The sequence below is a fragment of the Ostrinia nubilalis genome, chromosome 17 (genome assembly GCF_963855985.1).
Source record: "Ostrinia nubilalis chromosome 17, ilOstNubi1.1, whole genome shotgun sequence".
Taxonomy (NCBI): Eukaryota; Metazoa; Arthropoda; class Insecta; order Lepidoptera; family Crambidae; genus Ostrinia; species Ostrinia nubilalis.
Genome location: NC_087104.1, coordinates 13,216,926 through 13,235,251, shown reverse-complemented (window position 1 = coordinate 13,235,251; position 18,326 = coordinate 13,216,926). Strand labels below are relative to the sequence as shown.

The window sequence follows — 18,326 nt, the reverse complement described above, 5'->3', positions numbered from 1 at the left end:
TGGGGTCGGCTTATCCGACACCAGAAGATAATAGGTCCCTCTCACCCAAACACTTGATTCATTATATGGATAGGATCTTTGCGGATGAGGGGGGATAAAGGTAAAGGGAGGCACAAAAGATCCCAATGGGTCGACGTGCACTGCGCCCACGCGCGGCTCTAAATAAGATAAGATAAGAACTTTCACACTGTCGGATCGCAAGCGAATTCAAAGCGGCGACGCAGCGAATACGCCCGCAGCTGGGCGGCGAAAACTCTCTAGTAACGTTGCGCGTCGCCGCTCCGCGTTGAAAACGCTTGCAATCCACCCGTATGGCAGCTCACTAAGCCTTTACTAGCCAGCCTAGAATGAACAACACAATGTAATCTTATCGTCAATTTTAGACCATAAAGGCCTATTCAGACCTAAGCGGTGTTCGCTACCGTCTGCGGCAGAGAAAACCCAGTGGGTATGCGGTAATAATACTGTTCAGACCTAAGCGGTATTCGCTACCGTCTGCGGCAGAGAAAACGCTCTAGCCGCGGCACTTGATACTAAATACCTGAGCGAAACCCGCGTGGTATGTACCTCTACCCACAGCGGCAGCGAATATCGCTCAGGTCGCTCTAGCCGCGATACTTGATACTAAATACCTGAGCGAAACCCGCGTGGTATGTACCTCTACCCACAGCGGCAGGGAATATCGCTCAGGTCGCTCTAGCCGCGATACTTGATACTAAATACCTGAGCGAAACCCGCGTGGTATGTACCTCTACCCACAGCGGCAGGGAATATCGCTCAGGTCGCTCTAGCCGCGATACTTGATACTAAATACCTGAGCGAAACCCGCGTGGTATGTACCTCTACCCACAGCGGCAGCGAATATCGCTCAGGTTTGAATAGGCCTTAAATGCATGGACTTATCGTCTAACGAAAAAATTATACGCCAAATTTTACCTGCATGATCTCTTGTGCCGTCGTCAAAATGATGCCTTTGGACATCACCACATAGTTGAATGTTTCCATATAGAAGTTGCTTTGCACGTGGAATATTATGTACTCGCCGACCTATAACAAATAAGCATATTTATAACATCAGTTTTATCCAGAAGACAAGGGAAAAAAATTGTAAAACTTTATTTTTCGGCATAGCGTTCTTTCAACGGGCCCTGTATCAAAATTTTTTTGGGAGCCTTTGCAACTAAAAAAAGGCTATTGACAAGTCAAGAGGTCCTTTACTTTTCAAAAACGGTTATTGTAAAATTAGTACATATTATTTATTAAACAGATAGGATCCCCATCGATCGCGGGACCCTGGTTACCCCAGGACCCCTGGGCCTGTTCTGTTGAATGGTTCATTCGACCCTTGTAGCTTGAGGGCCCAGTATAATACGGCTGATATGGCAGTAGCTACGCCCCTGCTGGTGCCCCCGTTAGGCTGCTACTCGGTGCAGGCGCCCCAATCTGGGTTCCCTATATTTTATCGAAAGCCGTTTCATCGAATGACATAACATCGAAAAGTAATTATATCGATGGTATAGCCCGACCAGGAACATAAAAACCCTCGCCATGTTGCGGAAAACTAATGGTACTAATTTCTTTTAATGGCAACAGTAACTCCCAAGTAACATTTTACTCCATTTAAGAGTTCACATTTAGTTCCAATGTGTACTTAAAGCATTAGTACAGTTCACTCGTGATGTATAAGCTGTATTATTGCAATTAATTACACCTATACCTGTCTAAGGGACTTATAGGAGTGTAGACTAGTGTAGAGTTATACTTTTATACGATTGTTGGTGTTATAATACTCTAACTACTATCCTTTAGTCAGCCATCTGACTAAGAGCATTATAGGAGGGTAGAGATACGGCAACCGCTGTTTAACGGCCTACTTGTACGATGTTATAGAGCTAGCATTTTAATAGAACACACGTGGTCATTTATAAAGCCAAAGGCTGTTATGTTTACTTGTTTTAGACTGTTATACAGCTAGTAGCTGTAGTAGGACTTGTTTGTGATAATTAAAATAACCTTTTTTTACTATCTGTACAAAAGTGTTTCAATGGTTCGCATGTACACTGTAGGCTGTTAAAAGGACTATATATGTTGTCCATTAACATCAATAGCAGTTTATTTGTCCACAAGTACTACTCTTATTTGCTTTAAGCTGAACACGAATGTGAATGTGATATTCTATTACACATTTCCCCAAGCCTGTTTTTAGTTGTTCATGGTGGTTCTGTACATGATGCAGAGGAAAATATTATGCCTGAACCTGAAAGGATGATGGGCACAAATGTATGGAAAGTGGTACCCGCTCCAATAGCCGTAACCAATATATATTTTAAAAGGCCTTTAGATGTAGGAAAATGTCTGCTATGGGGCCAGTTCTAATTCACGTTTTGAAAGCAGTAATTCCACTAAGTATTATAATGAAAGTATAACACAATCATCCATGTATACGAGTATGTATTATGACTACAATCTATTAATATAACTAAAAGAAGCATTGAAAAGGAAAGGATTATACCTACGATGAACTACCCAAGCTATTAGCCCTTTATTCGCTTTCATCATCATCATCATGATCATTTTAGTCATAGGACGTCCAGTTGAACATAGGCCTCCCCCAATGATTTCCACAATGGCCGGTTGGTGGCGGCCTGCATCCAGCGCCTTCCCGCTACCTTTATGAGGTCGTCGGTCCATCTTGTGGGTGGACTTATTGGGTCTTGTGGGTTTATTCGCTTTAGCAACTCATAATAAAACCCTTAAGAAGTAATAAAACTTTAACCCCTTTATTAATGAAAGTTACACCCTAGTTGAACTCTGGCTTAAATTGTCATTTGGTATGGAAATGTCATTTTAATCCAAGGTTCTTCCTAGGTGTAACTTTTTATTAATAAGGGGGTAGTACTTCTTTAAATAAAAATATTTATTTCACAATTATCCCTATCAATAATTATAGAGTTAAGGAAGGATGCTAGAGCAGTAAACCCTTCCTGCCTCGCATAACCTAAGTACCATACGATGGACACGTATGATACTTCTTCTTCTTCTTCCTCGGTCCCTCACTGATGAGGATCGCGACCACAGATAGTGTTCCTCCACAGACTGCGGTCATAAGCTGTGTGGACCGCACGATGCAAACTCCCGCCCACCGTCTTCCTCACCGCGTCCGACCATCTCGTCGGTGCCCTGCCCCTAGCGCGTCCCCCTTCATACTGTATGATACTTAGGTTACACAAAAAGTATCTTTATCTTCGAACGCAACCAGATCTGAGGCTGGTGGCCATAGTAAATGTTGTTCGTCTTGGTAAGACCTTTCAAATGACACTACAAACATAACTATTGGAGCCGGGTACCATTCTGCAAAAAAGTATGTATATCTTCGTACACAACCAGATCTGAGGCTGGTGGTCATAGTAAAAGTTGTTCATCTTGGTAAGACCTTTCAAACGATACTAGACACATATCTATTGGAGCCGGGTACCATTTTGCCCATTGTCCTTTCCCTTCAAAATATACCAGATTTATCAGAGTGTGATGATTGCAGTTCTTGTGATAGTGAATACCATTTTGATTTGGACAATTATTTAACCTTTCGCAAAAAAAAATAAGAACATGGGCTATTGAAAATCGTATTCCTCATTCCGCTTTGAATAAATTGTCAAGCATAATAAACGAATTTAACACTAGAAAGGCCGCCGTCCCATTTTTGTCCCACTCGCGAGTTTGATCGTCTCTAACTTTTTTATTTTTCAACGAAAGTCCATGAAACTTTTTGACTTTTCCTGATTTATTGAATTTTATCATTTTTTAATGTTTTTGATAATATAACATTATTAGAAAAAAAATTAAAATCGGTTTTACCTAGAAGCGCCACTGGGTCATTTTTGTCTCACCTTGGTATTTGCAACAATAATTCTATGAAGAGTCTTTGTTTCGAGGAAATACGAGAATGGGGAGGTGAGGAACGTGTAGGTGACTCATCACAATGCAGAAATGTAATTAAATTGTACTAGTTTTTGCCTGTGACTTCACCTAGTGAGAAATTAAGTTTATCACAGAAAGACCTAATTTCTTGACACTTATCGTTGTTATTTGACCAAATAACTGAATATTATTGTTATTTATAGACTATATTATGTTATTCTGAAATATTAACAATAAAACTGCAAAGTTTTATTAAGATCGGCTTAGTATTTTTTGCGTAAAAGAGTGAAAAAACAACAATCGATCTAACCATGAATCCACACTCACTTAGTTCAAGTTCAAGGCTTAAATCCACCCATTCATCCTTCCTATCCGTTCATCGGTTCATCCATCCATCAATTCATCAATCTTTATTAACTTTTACATTTATAATATTAGTAGGAAGGTGACTTCAAGACATGGGCCAGTTCATACATTGTTGATTTGATACATTTTTAAAATGTGTGACTTATTATTTTTTTTTAAATTAAACTTACATACTTTTCATTGTAACTGGTAAAAAACTTCACTGTGTGTGTACGGATAACAGAAAAATAACCGTACCTATAAAAGTTCCTAAACACATAGTAGACCAGAGAGACAAAAAAACCATCCAAAAAAGCTTTGTGCAAAATGTGTACTATTATTTGTAAGATATTTATTATTTATTCAAAAAGAATAATGAATAGTTAAATTAGTAATTTCATAATTTTAATACAGTATAACACCATGTAATATGTGACTATTTTTATATGAAACCAAAAATATCTGTGTTTTAATAATTCAAAATTAAAATTAAATACATTTATATTTTTAAAGAAATAAGTACCTATTGATTTAACTATATAGATAAACCATTTTTTAAGGATACTACAAATAGTTTTAACCATAATGTTCATGCCTGAAACTAAAAAATGTTACAAAATATATGCTGGGACAAAATTGACCCAGCGGCGCTTTTAGGGGGGTCGTAATCTTCGGCACTTCTAGTGTTAAACCGGGAACACTACCGTCTGATGCTTTAGGTATTCATACTTGACTATTAGTACCTGGGCTAGGCGATTTAACGGACATTAATAATTTTTATTGCGGATCTCTAAAATTTCAGTATTTGAAAGAATTAAAGATACACAATTGACCTGAACTAGGTACATCTTAAAGCTGTACATAAGTTCACATTAGAATAAATTTATAGACATTAGCGCTGTAGTGGTACAAATGTGGAACTTCATATAGATAACAGCATTCTAATAGAACACATGTGAACCTAATATACGCTCACCGCATTAAATTGGAGTTATAACAGTTCACATAGCCGTATTTCATTTCCACCATTTTGTTCTACATAACCTAAAATATTTACCAAATAAATCTCCAAAATTAATGCAGATTTATCACAAAATTCGCAGATAGAGCGATTGAGTTTTGGTTTCATGTTATAATTAATTACCGTAGTATAATTATAATGCCAATCCAATATCAAAAACTGAAAATTGTAGATTTCCTCTCAGCCAGTTTTAAATATTTTAAAATGAATATCGCGTTTTTACAGAGGCGCGTAAATATTTTAGCTGTAAATATGTATACATTTCACGATAAAGTTGCATTCCCAATGGCATTAACATTATTAAGTATTTAAAACCCGTGTTATTATTTGATAATTGATTATCCGCCCGAGTTGTTTCCCTCTTGGCACTCACGTACAAATACCAAACTAATATTAAAATGTGGAAATAATTTAAGACACACGTGAACTTTAGGTAGCATTGGAGTACTTTTGTCGGACTTTATAACTTTGAAAGCTGGGCATTTAGCCACTTGTTACTCTTTATTGTCCTCACGTACGTTGTATGGTTCACACTGCGTCCCATATAGTGCCGTAAGTCAGCCTTAAGTACGATGTTACTACTTAAACTGCTATTATAATGCTATTATACTGCTAATGTACAGCCATAGTGAACTTAAAGCTGTCTAATTTGTGCCCAAACTGGTTCTATAAAAGCATTATAGCAAGCTATACAGCTCGTATACAGCTGACATACACAGCTTGTGGAGTACATGTGAACGACTATTGAACTCTTAAATGGAGTAAAATGTTACTTGGGCTGAAAACTTCATTGACATGTCACCTTGCATGTCAGTCTATTGCTGTCAAAGTGTAAACAAACTTTATTTAAAATGTACGCAACTGATTTTGTGAATTAAATTGCTAAAATCTTTTTATAGTCGTGAAAGAAAAGTGGTTCACAATGTGTTAAAATATTTGTCGAAGAGAAATACTAAGGGTTCGGACAATATTTTCATTGAATAATGTTTCCGACAAAGGTTGTCAAATTGACTGATATGTTTATCGTATAGTACAGTCCACTATGAAAATTAGCTGTGGTTTGTTTCAACTACCTATTCTAAAATTTTTTGTCACTTTCTGAGTGTTGAATTTTATGGAATTGGGAAAGAAGTACCGAATTTGAAGCGTTCATGAGCAGACATTGCAGTTGAATATTCAAGTTCTGAATTTGATTATTGATGAATAATAAAATAAATCCTACTTGCTCGATTGGTGGTTTTATTTAATTTATTTAAACCAGGTTACCTATAATATTATGTTATCGTTAATTTATGAAAATATCAAATTAACCCGTAATCCTGAATCATGGTATAGCCTGACCAGGAACATAAAAACCCTGGCATAGAGGCGCGTCAATTGCATTTGATAGTGCAACACTGAGTACAGTCGTACCTGTGTTAAATTAATAGGCTAACTTTATGTATCAGGATTCAGGATTACGGGCTAATTTGTTATTTTCATAAATTAACGAAAAAATATTATTATAGGTAACCTGATTTAAATAAATTAAATGAAACCATCAATCGAGCTAGTAGGATTTATTTTATTATTCATCAATAATCAAATTCAGAACTTGAATATTCAACTGCAATGTTTGCTCATGAACGCTTCAAACTCGGTACTTCTTTCCCAATTCCATAAAATTCAACACTTAGAAAGTGACAATTTTTTTAAAAATAGGTATAGTTGAAACAAACCACAGCTAATTTTCATAGTGGACTGTACTATGCGATAAACATGTCAGTCAATTTGACAACCTTTGTCGGAAACATTATTCAATGAAAATATTGTCCGAACCCTTAGTATTTCTCTTCGACAAATACTTTAACACATTGTGAACCACTTTTCTTTCACGACTATAAAAAGATTTTAGCAATTTAATTCACAAAATCAATTGCGCACATTTAAAATAAAGTTTGTTTACACTTTGACAGCAATAGACTGACATGCAAGGTGACATGTCAATGAAGTTTTCAGTTACTGTTGCCATTAAAAGAAATTAGTACCATTAGTTTTCCGCAACATGGCGAGGGTTTTTATGTTCCTGTTCGGGCTATACATAAAATTAGCCTATTATTTTAACACAGGTACGACTGTACTCAGTGTTGCACTATCAAATGCAATTGACGCGCCTCTATGCCAGGGTTTTTATGTTCCTGGTCAGGCTATAAAAACATCGAATGACCGTAATATCGAATGTTCAATGGTCCCTTCCTAGATCCATCTCTGTTGGCATGGGTGGCACTGACCCTGGCGTCGGTGGTGGAGGTGGAAATCCGCAGGTGCTGGTCGCGCGCGCTGTAGTGCGCCACGAAGTGCGCGTCGGCCGCGGCGTGCTGGCCGCGCGCGTCCGCTAATTGCGCGCTCAGTCGCACGCCCGTGATGCTGTTGCCCATATTTTGTCCCAAAGTGGTGGTAGGGCGAACTATATTTGGGACGTGTTTAAGTGCCCTGGAGGGGGCCTATGTACCGAACCATCATCATCATCATTTCAGCCATAGGACGTCCACTGCTGAACATAGGCCTCCCCGAATGCTTTCCATGTTGATCGATTGGTAGCGGCCTGCGTCCAGCGCTTCCCTGCTACCTTTACGATGCCCTTACGGTGGACGTCCCATCCAGTCCATCATGTACCGACAGTGGCGGCGTAGCATGGGTTGGCACCCGGGGCAATCACCCCCGTCATAAGTCCTAAGACACCCCCTGGTACCCCCCAGGATTTTGGGGTTACCTACCGATTCGAAGATTGAAAGACAATCACACCCCCCACCTCCCCGTATCATGACATAGACCGCAGATTTGCCATGCAGATGTGCCAGTGAGTACTAATCTGCGCGACTTGTGTCACCCCCTGATGCTTGGTACCCCACCGCCCCCCCCTTACGCCGCTACTGTGTACCGAATAAAGTATTGAATTTCATGGCACTGACCCTGGCGTCGGTGGTAGCGTCCCAAAGTGGTGGTAGGGCGAACTATATTTGGGACGTGTTTAAGTGCCCTGGAGGGGGCCTATGTACCGAATCATCATCATCATCATTTCAGCCATAGGACGTCCACTGCTGAACATAGGCCTCCCCCAATGCTTTCCATGTTGATCGATTGGTAGCGGCCTGCGTCCAGCGCTTCCCTGCTACCTTTACGATGCCCTTACGGTGGACGTCCCATCCAGTCCATCATGTACCGACAGTGGCGGCGTAGCATGGGTTGGCACCCGGGGCGATCACCCCCCGTCATAAGTCCTAAGACACCCCCTGGTACCCCCCAGGATTTTGGGGTTACCTACCGATTCGAAGATTGAAAGACAATCACACCCCCCACCCCCCCGTATCATGACATAGACCGCAGATTTGCCATGCAGATGTGCCAGTGAGTACTAATCTGCGCGACTTGTGTCACCCCCTGATGCTTGGTACCCGGGGCGGACGGGGTGTACCGAATAAAGTATTGAATTTCACGGCACTGACCCTGGCGTCGGTGGTGGAGGTGGAAATCCGCAGGTGCTGGTCGCGCGCGCTGTAGTGCGCCACGAAGTGCGCGTCGGCCGCGGCGTGCTGGCCGCGCGCGTCTGTTAATTGAGCACTGAGTCGCACGCCCGTGATGCTGTTCAGCACGTCACGGTAGTTCGGGTCGCGCTCCAACTCTGTAACGAATGACGCAATGAGTAAGCATCACGACATGCACGCTGCAGGGTTCGAAATTATCAAGATAATTACGCTTCTTGATAATAAATTATCCTTTCGAACCCTGGCACGCTGTACCTTGATAGTCCAGCAATTTCGTGCGCGACGTTCCTGCGAGATAACACGTAGCAGTAGCATGCATTGCCGTTCCCCGCTACCCGTTGCCTCCCTGATACCTCGTTCTCGCCATCGTCTGTCCACCGCAGGACAGTTGTGTACGAAGTTATCGGACTATAGATCGAGCGATGCTTTATGTAGCTGGTAGGTTGAATGAAAAAGATTCGAGGACTGGTCTCAAAAACGTGTATTGATTGTTAACGTGAGTAATCGACAATAAGTAGTGTGGATTGGATATTTTTTACAGATGAGAGCACTTTCAACTAGTAAGAAATTACTCTCTATCATTAGTAAAGCATTATTCGGTTTTCCTACATTTATACGTCTTCTTTTTGCCCAGAGCTTTTTCTCCTTAATTTTACGGCTTGACTTAATCAGTACTACAGTGTAGTCACACACTAGGCGACACGCAATAGCGACAGCTCGATATGAAACTGTCGGCCGCAGCCTGTCTTCGCGTCTAGTCGCCGAGCTGTCGCTGTCGCGTGTCGCCTAGTGTGTGCCTAACACTGCCCCACCGGCGACACTTACTGAGCAGCTTGTATAGGTCCAATCGCAGATGCCATACAGCCTCGTGTCCCGCTACTAGCGTGGGGTACTGCGGTTCTACATTGCCTCCGCGACCCTCGACTTGCAGGTTCACCACCAAAGATACGCCGGCCGCTTGCCATGGAGGCAGCGGCGAGCCGTCGTGGTATGATACCACCATCTGTGGGGGGAAATATTAAGCTTGTATCATGAAACGGCACTCAAAACGACTGCACCAACGGCGAGATATCCGAGACGAAGCCTACACGAGATATTTTTAGGTAGGGTTTGACCACAACGTAAAATTGAGTAACGAAGACGGCACATCAAACTACACTATGGAATGCAGTTGTAATATGTAGTTGTTGCATTTTTTTTTAAAAGGGGATTTTAAAGACTTATTCTTCGTCGCTACACTCTTGCCAGAGTGGTCGTGGTCGTAACACCAGGTCCGGTGGCAAGCCTCATAATCTGTCAAAGGCTTTTCAATAAATTACAAAATTTATTGAAAAGCAATAGCATTGGAGTGGTAGCTAAAACGTTGCCTTGCGTATACTCACATAGACATCAAAAGGCATGGACGGCTTGAAGACCTGCGGCGTGCCTCCTAACACCGACACCTGCAACGAGGAGTTGAAGATCCTCGCGATACTGTAGCCCTCGATGACCTCATCCAGGAACGGGTCACCCACTGACCCTCTGATGATTACCCTTGCTAAGAAGTAGTGGTAGCTAAAACGGTTCCATGGGTATACTCACGTAGACATCAAAGGGCATGGACGGCTTGAAGACCTGCGGCGTGCCTCCTAACACTGACACTTGCAGCGAGGAGTTGAATATCCTGGCGATGCTGTAGCCCTCGATGACCTCATCCAGGAAAGGGTCGCCCACAGACGCTGTGATGATGACCTCCACGCCGTCTAAGTCTGGTACTAACTGCGCCAGCTCCGACATTGGGTATTTGAAGTCGTAGGTGCCGTTGAACTGTGGGAAAAATATTATTTAACATGCGTGTTTGTTTCGTATATCGGGGTCGAGAAATGAGTTCGAAGGCACAACAAAACCAAGTATAGTCTTCAAACACATCGAAAGATACAACAATACTTGTGATTACAATCAATATGTCTATGAAATTGCGTTATAAACCAAGAGATCGTTGGCTCGCGTCGCGGCCGTGGGCGGACTGACAATAAGGTCGAGTTTTGCAAACTACAAAACCGCGGCGACCGTTGGAAAAGAGCGCGCTGGTTGAGCGCGCGAGCCCGCGAAAAGAAAGCCCGCCAAACGCGAATCCGAGCGTTAGAGGTTTGAAGGGCCGTTATACATGTGATTACAACTATAGCCTGGTCCGTGAGCACGTAGAATTTTGTCCAATGACCCCAAGCTACCCATCCTTATCGCTCGCGCGTAATTATGTTGCTATCGCGCTCGCACACTCACTGCGGGTGCCAGTCGCACAGTCGCGACAGCAATATAATTACGCGCGAGCGATAAGGAAGCTAAGGGTCATTGGACAAAATTCTACGTGCTCACGGACCGGGCTTTACATGGTTGTTTATTTACTAACTAAATACGTACTTTTGAAGAAACCCTAACCCCTCTGGTCAGCGTAGGGAGTATACAATTCGAATAAAAAGACTTCTTTATAGATTAAAAATAAAGACTTTGGTGCACCCTTTGTTTAATATCCGGCGCAGTTGTGATAAAAGTTTATACTGGTCACACAAACTATAAATTCTTAGCAAGCTTGCCTGGATGGAACAAAGATGCAAGGGCAGTGAATGGACGAGCATAACCTCTACGCTTAGAAATATGCTTTAGATAAGAATTATGACCAACTGTGGACTGACTTAGGCTGATGATGATGATACATAAATTAAGGACAAACTGTTAGAAAATCTGAAAATGATAAAGTGAAACTGATCAACAGGAGTACTCACAAATCTCAAGTAAGGCAGCTGATCGTAAGGTGTGTTGTAATAGCTGCTGTATGATGAAGTGCTGGTCTGATAGTTATTGTAGTCGGGGTTGTTCTGGTTGATGTACTGCAGTGGGTCTGGTTTTGTCATCCAGAACGGGTATTTTTCATCCTGAGGAAATAAAGACGAGTTGTTGGAATAGATGTAGCAATAGAAAGTTGTAGCCAATAAGTAGTATCGACTGAGTTTTCGGCTTTAAAATAGGCCGAAGTTTTGGCCGAAACTAATGGTTTACTTCAACCAATTGCTTGGCAGACGAAATGGCCCAAAATATCGAGCGGAATGTTTCTTACACAAGCAACACAATAAAAAAAAACTTTTTTGTTTACATTACAAAATGACGCTTAGAACGATTTGAGGACCGAAAAGGCTGTGGCGGACGCTTCATTAGTGCATAAATCGACTTCGGTTGGTCACTAAACTAATGCCTAAGGTAGTAAAATACTCACGAAGTTGAACATCCTCGTCTTGACCTGCTGCAGGTCGTAGACCCAGTCGGGCTGGCCGGGCAGCACGCGCCGCCCGTACTCGTCCAGCGGCCCGTAGTAGTCATACTGGTAGCCCTCGCTTGAACACTACTACAAGCTACAGACACTCACGAAGTTGAACATCCTCGTCTTGACCTGCTGCAGGTCGTAGACCCAGTCGGGCTGGCCGGGCAGCACTCGCCGCCCGTACTCGTCCAGCGGCCCGTAGTAGTCATACTGGTAGCCCTCGCTTGAACACTACTACAAGCTACAGACACTCACGAAGTTGAACATCCTCGTCTTGACCTGCTGCAGGTCGTAGACCCAGTCGGGCTGGCCGGGCAGCACTCGCCGCCCGTACTCGTCCAGCGGCCCGTGGATGTCATACGGCTGGTAGCCCTCGCTTGAACACTACTAACAAGCTACAGATACTCACGAAGTTGAACATCCTCGTCTTGACCTGCTGCAAGTCGTAGACCCAGTCGGGCTGGTCGATCTGGCTCGACAGCGCGTCCGTACTCGTCCAGTGGCCCGTAGTAATCATACGGCTGGTAGCCCTCGCTCGGACACTATCATTAAGCTAGATCTTCTTGTCGTGTCGACAACAAACCTACTCAGCGTCAGCCCAAAACTCCGCCATAAGAATGGCGTCGTCACTAGCCTTCATTAAATCTTCCTGCGTGCAGTTGTTTGGGCACGCAGCATCATCATTAAGCTAGATCAGATACGAAGTTGAACATCCTCGTCTTGACTTGCTGCAGGTCGTAGACCCAATCTGGTTGGGCTGGCCGGGCAGCACTCGCCGCTCGACAGTGGCCCGTAGTAGTCATACGGCTGCTAGCCCTCGCTTGAACACTACTAACAAGCTACAGACACTCACGAAGTTGAACATCCTCGTCTTGACCTGCTGCAGGTCGTAGACCCAGTCGGGCTGGCCGGGCAGCACTCGCCGCCCGTACTCGTCCAGCGGCCCGTAGTAGTCATACTGGTAGCCCTCGCTTGAACACTACTACAAGCTACAGACACTCACGAAGTTGAACATCCTCGTCTTGACCTGCTGCAGGTCGTAGACCCAGTCGGGCTGGCCGGGCAGCACTCGCCGCCCGTACTCGTCCAGCGGCCCGTGGATGTCATACGGCTGGTAGCCCTCGCTTGAACACTACTAACAAGCTACAGATACTCACGAAGTTGAACATCCTCGTCTTGACCTGCTGCAAGTCGTAGACCCAGTCGGGCTGGTCGATCTGGCTCGACAGCGCGTCCGTACTCGTCCAGTGGCCCGTAGTAATCATACGGCTGGTAGCCCTCGCTCGGACACTATCATTAAGCTAGATCTTCTTGTCGTGTCGACAACAAACCTACTCAGCGTCAGCCCAAAACTCCGCCATAAGAATGGCGTCGTCACTAACCTTCATTAAATCTTCCTGCGTGCAGTTGTTTGGGCACGCAGCATCATCATTAAGCTAGATCAGATACTCACGAAGTTGAACATCCTCGTCTTGACTTGCTGCAGGTCGTAGACCCAATCTGGTTGGGCTGGCCGGGCAGCACTCGCCGCTCGACAGTGGCCCGTAGTAGTCGTAAGGCTGGTAGCCCTCGCTCGGTCACTATCATAAGCTAGATCAGATACTCACGAAGTTAAACATCCTCGTCTTGACCTGCTGCAGGTCGTAGACCCAATCTGGCTGGTCAATCTGGTTGGGCTGGCCGGACAGCACTCGCCGCTCGTACTCGTCCAGCGGCCCGTAGTATCGTAAGGCTGGTAGCCCTCGCTTGAACACTACTAACAAGCTTTAGACACTCACGAAGTTGAACATCCTCGTCTTGACCTGCTGCAGGTCGTAGACCCAGTCGGGCTGGCCGGGCAGCACTCGCCGCCCGTACTCGTCCAGCGGCCCGTAGTAGTCATACTGGTAGCCCTCGCTTGAACACTACTACAAGCTACAGACACTCACGAAGTTGAACATCCTCGTCTTGACCTGCTGCAGGTCGTAGACCCAGTCGGGCTGGCCGGGCAGCACTCGCCGCCCGTACTCGTCCAGCGGCCCGTGGATGTCATACGGCTGGTAGCCCTCGCTTGAACACTACTAACAAGCTACAGATACTCACGAAGTTGAACATCCTCGTCTTGACCTGCTGCAAGTCGTAGACCCAGTCGGGCTGGTCGATCTGGCTCGACAGCGCGTCCGTACTCGTCCAGTGGCCCGTAGTAATCATACGGCTGGTAGCCCTCGCTCGGACACTATCATTAAGCTAGATCTTCTTGTCGTGTCGACAACAAACCTACTCAGCGTCAGCCCAAAACTCCGCCATAAGAATGGCGTCGTCACTAACCTTCATTAAATCTTCCTGCGTGCAGTTGTTTGGGCACGCAGCATCATCATTAAGCTAGATCAGATACTCACGAAGTTGAACATCCTCGTCTTGACTTGCTGCAGGTCGTAGACCCAATCTGGTTGGGCTGGCCGGGCAGCACTCGCCGCTCGACAGTGGCCCGTAGTAGTCGTAAGGCTGGTAGCCCTCGCTCGGTCACTATCATAAGCTAGATCAGATACTCACGAAGTTAAACATCCTCGTCTTGACCTGCTGCAGGTCGTAGACCCAATCTGGCTGGTCAATCTGGTTGGGCTGGCCGGACAGCACTCGCCGCTCGTACTCGTCCAGCGGCCCGTAGTATCGTAAGGCTGGTAGCCCTCGCTTGAACACTACTAACAAGCTTTAGACACTCACGAAGTTGAACATCCTCGTCTTGACCTGCTGCAGGTCGTAGACCCAATCTGGCTGGTCAATCTGGTTGGGCTGGCCGGACAGCACTCGCCGCTCGTACTCGTCCAGCGGCCCGTAGTATCGTAAGGCTGGTAGCCCTCGCTTGAACATTACTAACAAGCTATACTCACGAAGTTGAACATCCTCGTCTTGACCTGCTGCAGGTCGTAGACCCAATCTGGCTGGTCGATCTGGTTGGGCTGGCCGGGCAGCACGCGGCGCTCGACCGCGCGCCCGTACTCGTCCAGCGGCCCGTAGTAGTCGTAAGGCTGGTAGCCCGACTCGTTGTACAGGTACGGGTTGTAGTTTGGACGGACTGTTGAGAAATAGAAAAGTTTTATGTTTTGTGACAAAAAAACAAACGGAACAACAGAGTAAGACCGGTTTAGCACTAAAACAGCACAGTAAGAACAGTTCCGCACTACGTCCGATTATAATGCGTTTTGAATCCGTGAAAACAATACGCACTAGATCCGATATCTGTCATCCGATTTCTTTATTAGTTTTCTAGGTCCGTATTTTGATGAACTCGGATCGGATGAAGTGCGAAAAAGCTTTCTAAGAAACAAAACATCTACTTATAAATAAATAAATAATCTTTGGACAATTTCACACAGCGCCAGCTAGCCCCAAAGTAAGCAACTTAATGCTTGTGTTATGGGTGCTAGCTTAAGTATTAACGGATATACTACTTATATACTTTTTTTTTTTAAATACATACATATTATACATAGTCACACCCAGACCCGTCACAGAAATTAAAATTCATCATGTCAATTTCTGCCCGGCCGGGAATCGAACCCGGGACCTCTCGGCATAGTAGTCCGTTCTGAACCACTACACCAAACGGCCGACTTTCTTGTGGCGCAGTCGGATAAAAAGTAGCATTATCAACACATTTGTGTCCCAATACTGATTTTCAGCTCAATTTCGTGTCGTGTCGTCATGACTACGGCTTCACCACACCTCACCTCTAGTGTAGGAGGAGCCCAGGCCCAGCGGCGGGCCGAACTGGCCGCGGTTGTTGAACTGGCCGCGGTCGTAGTAGCGCGGCCGGTAGCGCGGGATGGGCCGCACGTGGCCTCGAGCGTCACACCTCACCTCTAGTGTAGGAGGAGCCCAGGCCCAGCGGCGGGCCGAACTGGCCGCGGTTGTTGAACTGGCCGCGGTCGTAGTAGCGCGGCCGGTAGCGCGGGATGGGCCGCACGTGGCCTCGAGCGTCACACCTCACCTCTAGTGTAGGAGGAGCCCAGGCCCAGCGGCGGGCCGAACTGGCCGCGGTTGTTGAACTGGCCGCGGTCGTAGTAGCGCGGCCGGTAGCGCGGGATGGGCCGCACGTGGCCTCGAGCGTCACACCTCACCTCTAGTGTAGGAGGAGCCCAGGCCCAGCGGCGGGCCGAACTGGCCGCGGTTGTTGAACTGGCCGCGGTCGTAGTAGCGCGGCCGGTAGCGCGGGATGGGCCGCACCGTGGCCTTCAGCGTGAGGTTGCCGCGGACGGGCGCGCCCGACGTGTAGTTGGCCATGATCCGCCCGTGGATGAACGGGTCCGTGTTGAAGAAGAACGCTGGCATTGTTACGTTCACCTGTAGAGAAAATTGAGGTTTAATAACTTAACAATATCTCTAAAACTTGCCACTGAACGTGGGCGGTCGCACTGTGAGCCTGCCTCGGCCGCGCGTATAAAGCCTGGTCCGTGAGCACGTAGAATAACGTCCAATGACCCCAAGCTACCCATCCTTATCGCTCGCGCGTAATTATATTGCTGTCGCGACTGTGCGACGCGCGCCCGCAGTGAGTGTGCGAGCGCGACAGCAACATAATTACGTGCGAGCGACAAGGATGGGCAGCTTGGGGTCATTGGACGGGATTCTACGTGCTCATAGACCAGGCTTTAGAAAGAAATCCGTCGCATGCGTCCGCGACACACTGTGTTGCTCATACAGACTGGCGTGCGTGTGCTCGCGCAAGTTTTAGCGTAGGCCCTAAGTGACCTGTTGGTCTGAATAATTTTATGGTATTATAAGTATGTGTTCTCCGTGATTCACTAGCAGCAAGTATGGCCGAATATATTGGATTTTTTTTAAATTTGTACCACTGTAGAAAAAAGGTAGGGTTAAAATTACATTATGAATTTGGGATACAGCAAATTGTCTCTAAAGGGAAAAATTTGACTCAATAGTCATACCTCATAGCGCGTTTGATAGTACTCTTCCACTAGGAACTGTGTTTCTTCCGTTTGTCCCAACGCTTCCACCTTGATGGTCCACATGCCGAAGAGAGGCTGGTCTGACAACTGGTACTGCAGACTGACTGTACCGAAGTTACTCTGTGGAGAACAAAGTAAATGTAACCTTGTTTTAAATGCACCACTTTAGTTAGGTAAGGCTAAGTTGCACCATCTTACTTTTACTATAGCAAATATCAAAAGTCTGTCAAACTCCATACAAAAAAACACCGCTTATCGTTATCATTGCGGTTAAAGTTAGGTGGTGCAACTCAGCCTAAGAATGTACATGTTTACATTAACGCAGTTTTTATAATGTCCCGCAATTTTGCACTTTTTGTACATAATTTAAGGTACATTTTCAGGAAGTTTTCACTATATGTAATAATAATAATAATAATAATAAAGCCTTTTATTCCAAACCTTGAATAACATTTCAGATTTTTGCAATGACATATTAAGAATTTAATCTAATTAAGGGTATGGACCCCGTTTTGGGTATAGGCCTCCTCCAATCCTTTCCATCTTGCCCTGTCCGCGCCTAGGTCGATCCAGTCTTTCCCACCTGTCTGCACAATGTCATCTTTCCATCGCTGTTTCGGTCTACCTGCCTTTCTTTTGCCTGATGGTCCTTTCCATTTGGTGGTTTCCAATGTCCATCTTCCATCAGTGCAGCGTGCTATGTGACCAGCCCATTTCCACTTCAGTTCTAGTGCGTGTCTCAATGCATCCGTAACCTTTGTTTTTTTCCTTATCTCTTCACTTCGTACTTTATGTATCTTCCTGATCCGTAGTATGCTTCTCTCCATTGCTCTTTGTGTATTCCTGATTTTTTGTTTAATATTTTTTGTGAAATCACTATATGTACGACACTTCAATGATTGATCCTAACATCATATTTCACAATGCACTATCTGATGCATAGTGATCAATGTTATCAGATGTTTTATGGCAATGTTCTCGTATTGTATCGCCACAGACGAACATAACACCAAACCATGTTTCCATTTTATGGACAACGTTGCAATAATGACTTTTTAATCAGTTACAAAACTGGAAAATAACTTGAATACCTGTATCATCATTATACCTGTATACAAATTAAATAACTATGTAAAAGAGCTATTTCATCTTAACTGACAGTTAAATATTTGCAACAATATTTCTGTTAAATGTTTAAGGGTTGGATACCCAACATTGATGAAACAAACAGCGTATTACACTTGAAAATTTCGACGGGTTCATCCAGTGTCTAAGTA

The 18,326-nt window shown here is 44.8% G+C and overlaps 1 protein-coding gene across 1 annotated transcript in view; it reads right to left on the bottom strand.

The window, feature by feature from the left end:
• Positions 1-18,326, bottom strand: part of LOC135080277 (CD109 antigen) — a 60,620-nt gene that overhangs the window by 39,697 nt on the left and 2,597 nt on the right. Inside the window, exons 6-19 of the mRNA XM_063974964.1 lie at positions 17,029-17,169; positions 16,204-16,426; positions 15,814-15,945; positions 14,974-15,158; positions 14,636-14,773; positions 14,032-14,160; positions 13,882-13,986; positions 13,711-13,848; positions 11,571-11,720; positions 10,390-10,614; positions 9,634-9,811; positions 8,770-8,945; positions 7,555-7,767; positions 937-1,047 (exon numbers count right to left, since the gene is read on the bottom strand). Of these exons, the coding sequence (XP_063831034.1) occupies positions 937-1,047; positions 7,555-7,767; positions 8,770-8,945; positions 9,634-9,811; positions 10,390-10,614; positions 11,571-11,720; positions 13,711-13,848; positions 13,882-13,986; positions 14,032-14,160; positions 14,636-14,773; positions 14,974-15,158; positions 15,814-15,945; positions 16,204-16,426; positions 17,029-17,169 (2,244 nt within the window). The remainder of the gene's footprint in view (positions 1-936; positions 1,048-7,554; positions 7,768-8,769; positions 8,946-9,633; positions 9,812-10,389; positions 10,615-11,570; positions 11,721-13,710; positions 13,849-13,881; positions 13,987-14,031; positions 14,161-14,635; positions 14,774-14,973; positions 15,159-15,813; positions 15,946-16,203; positions 16,427-17,028; positions 17,170-18,326) is intronic.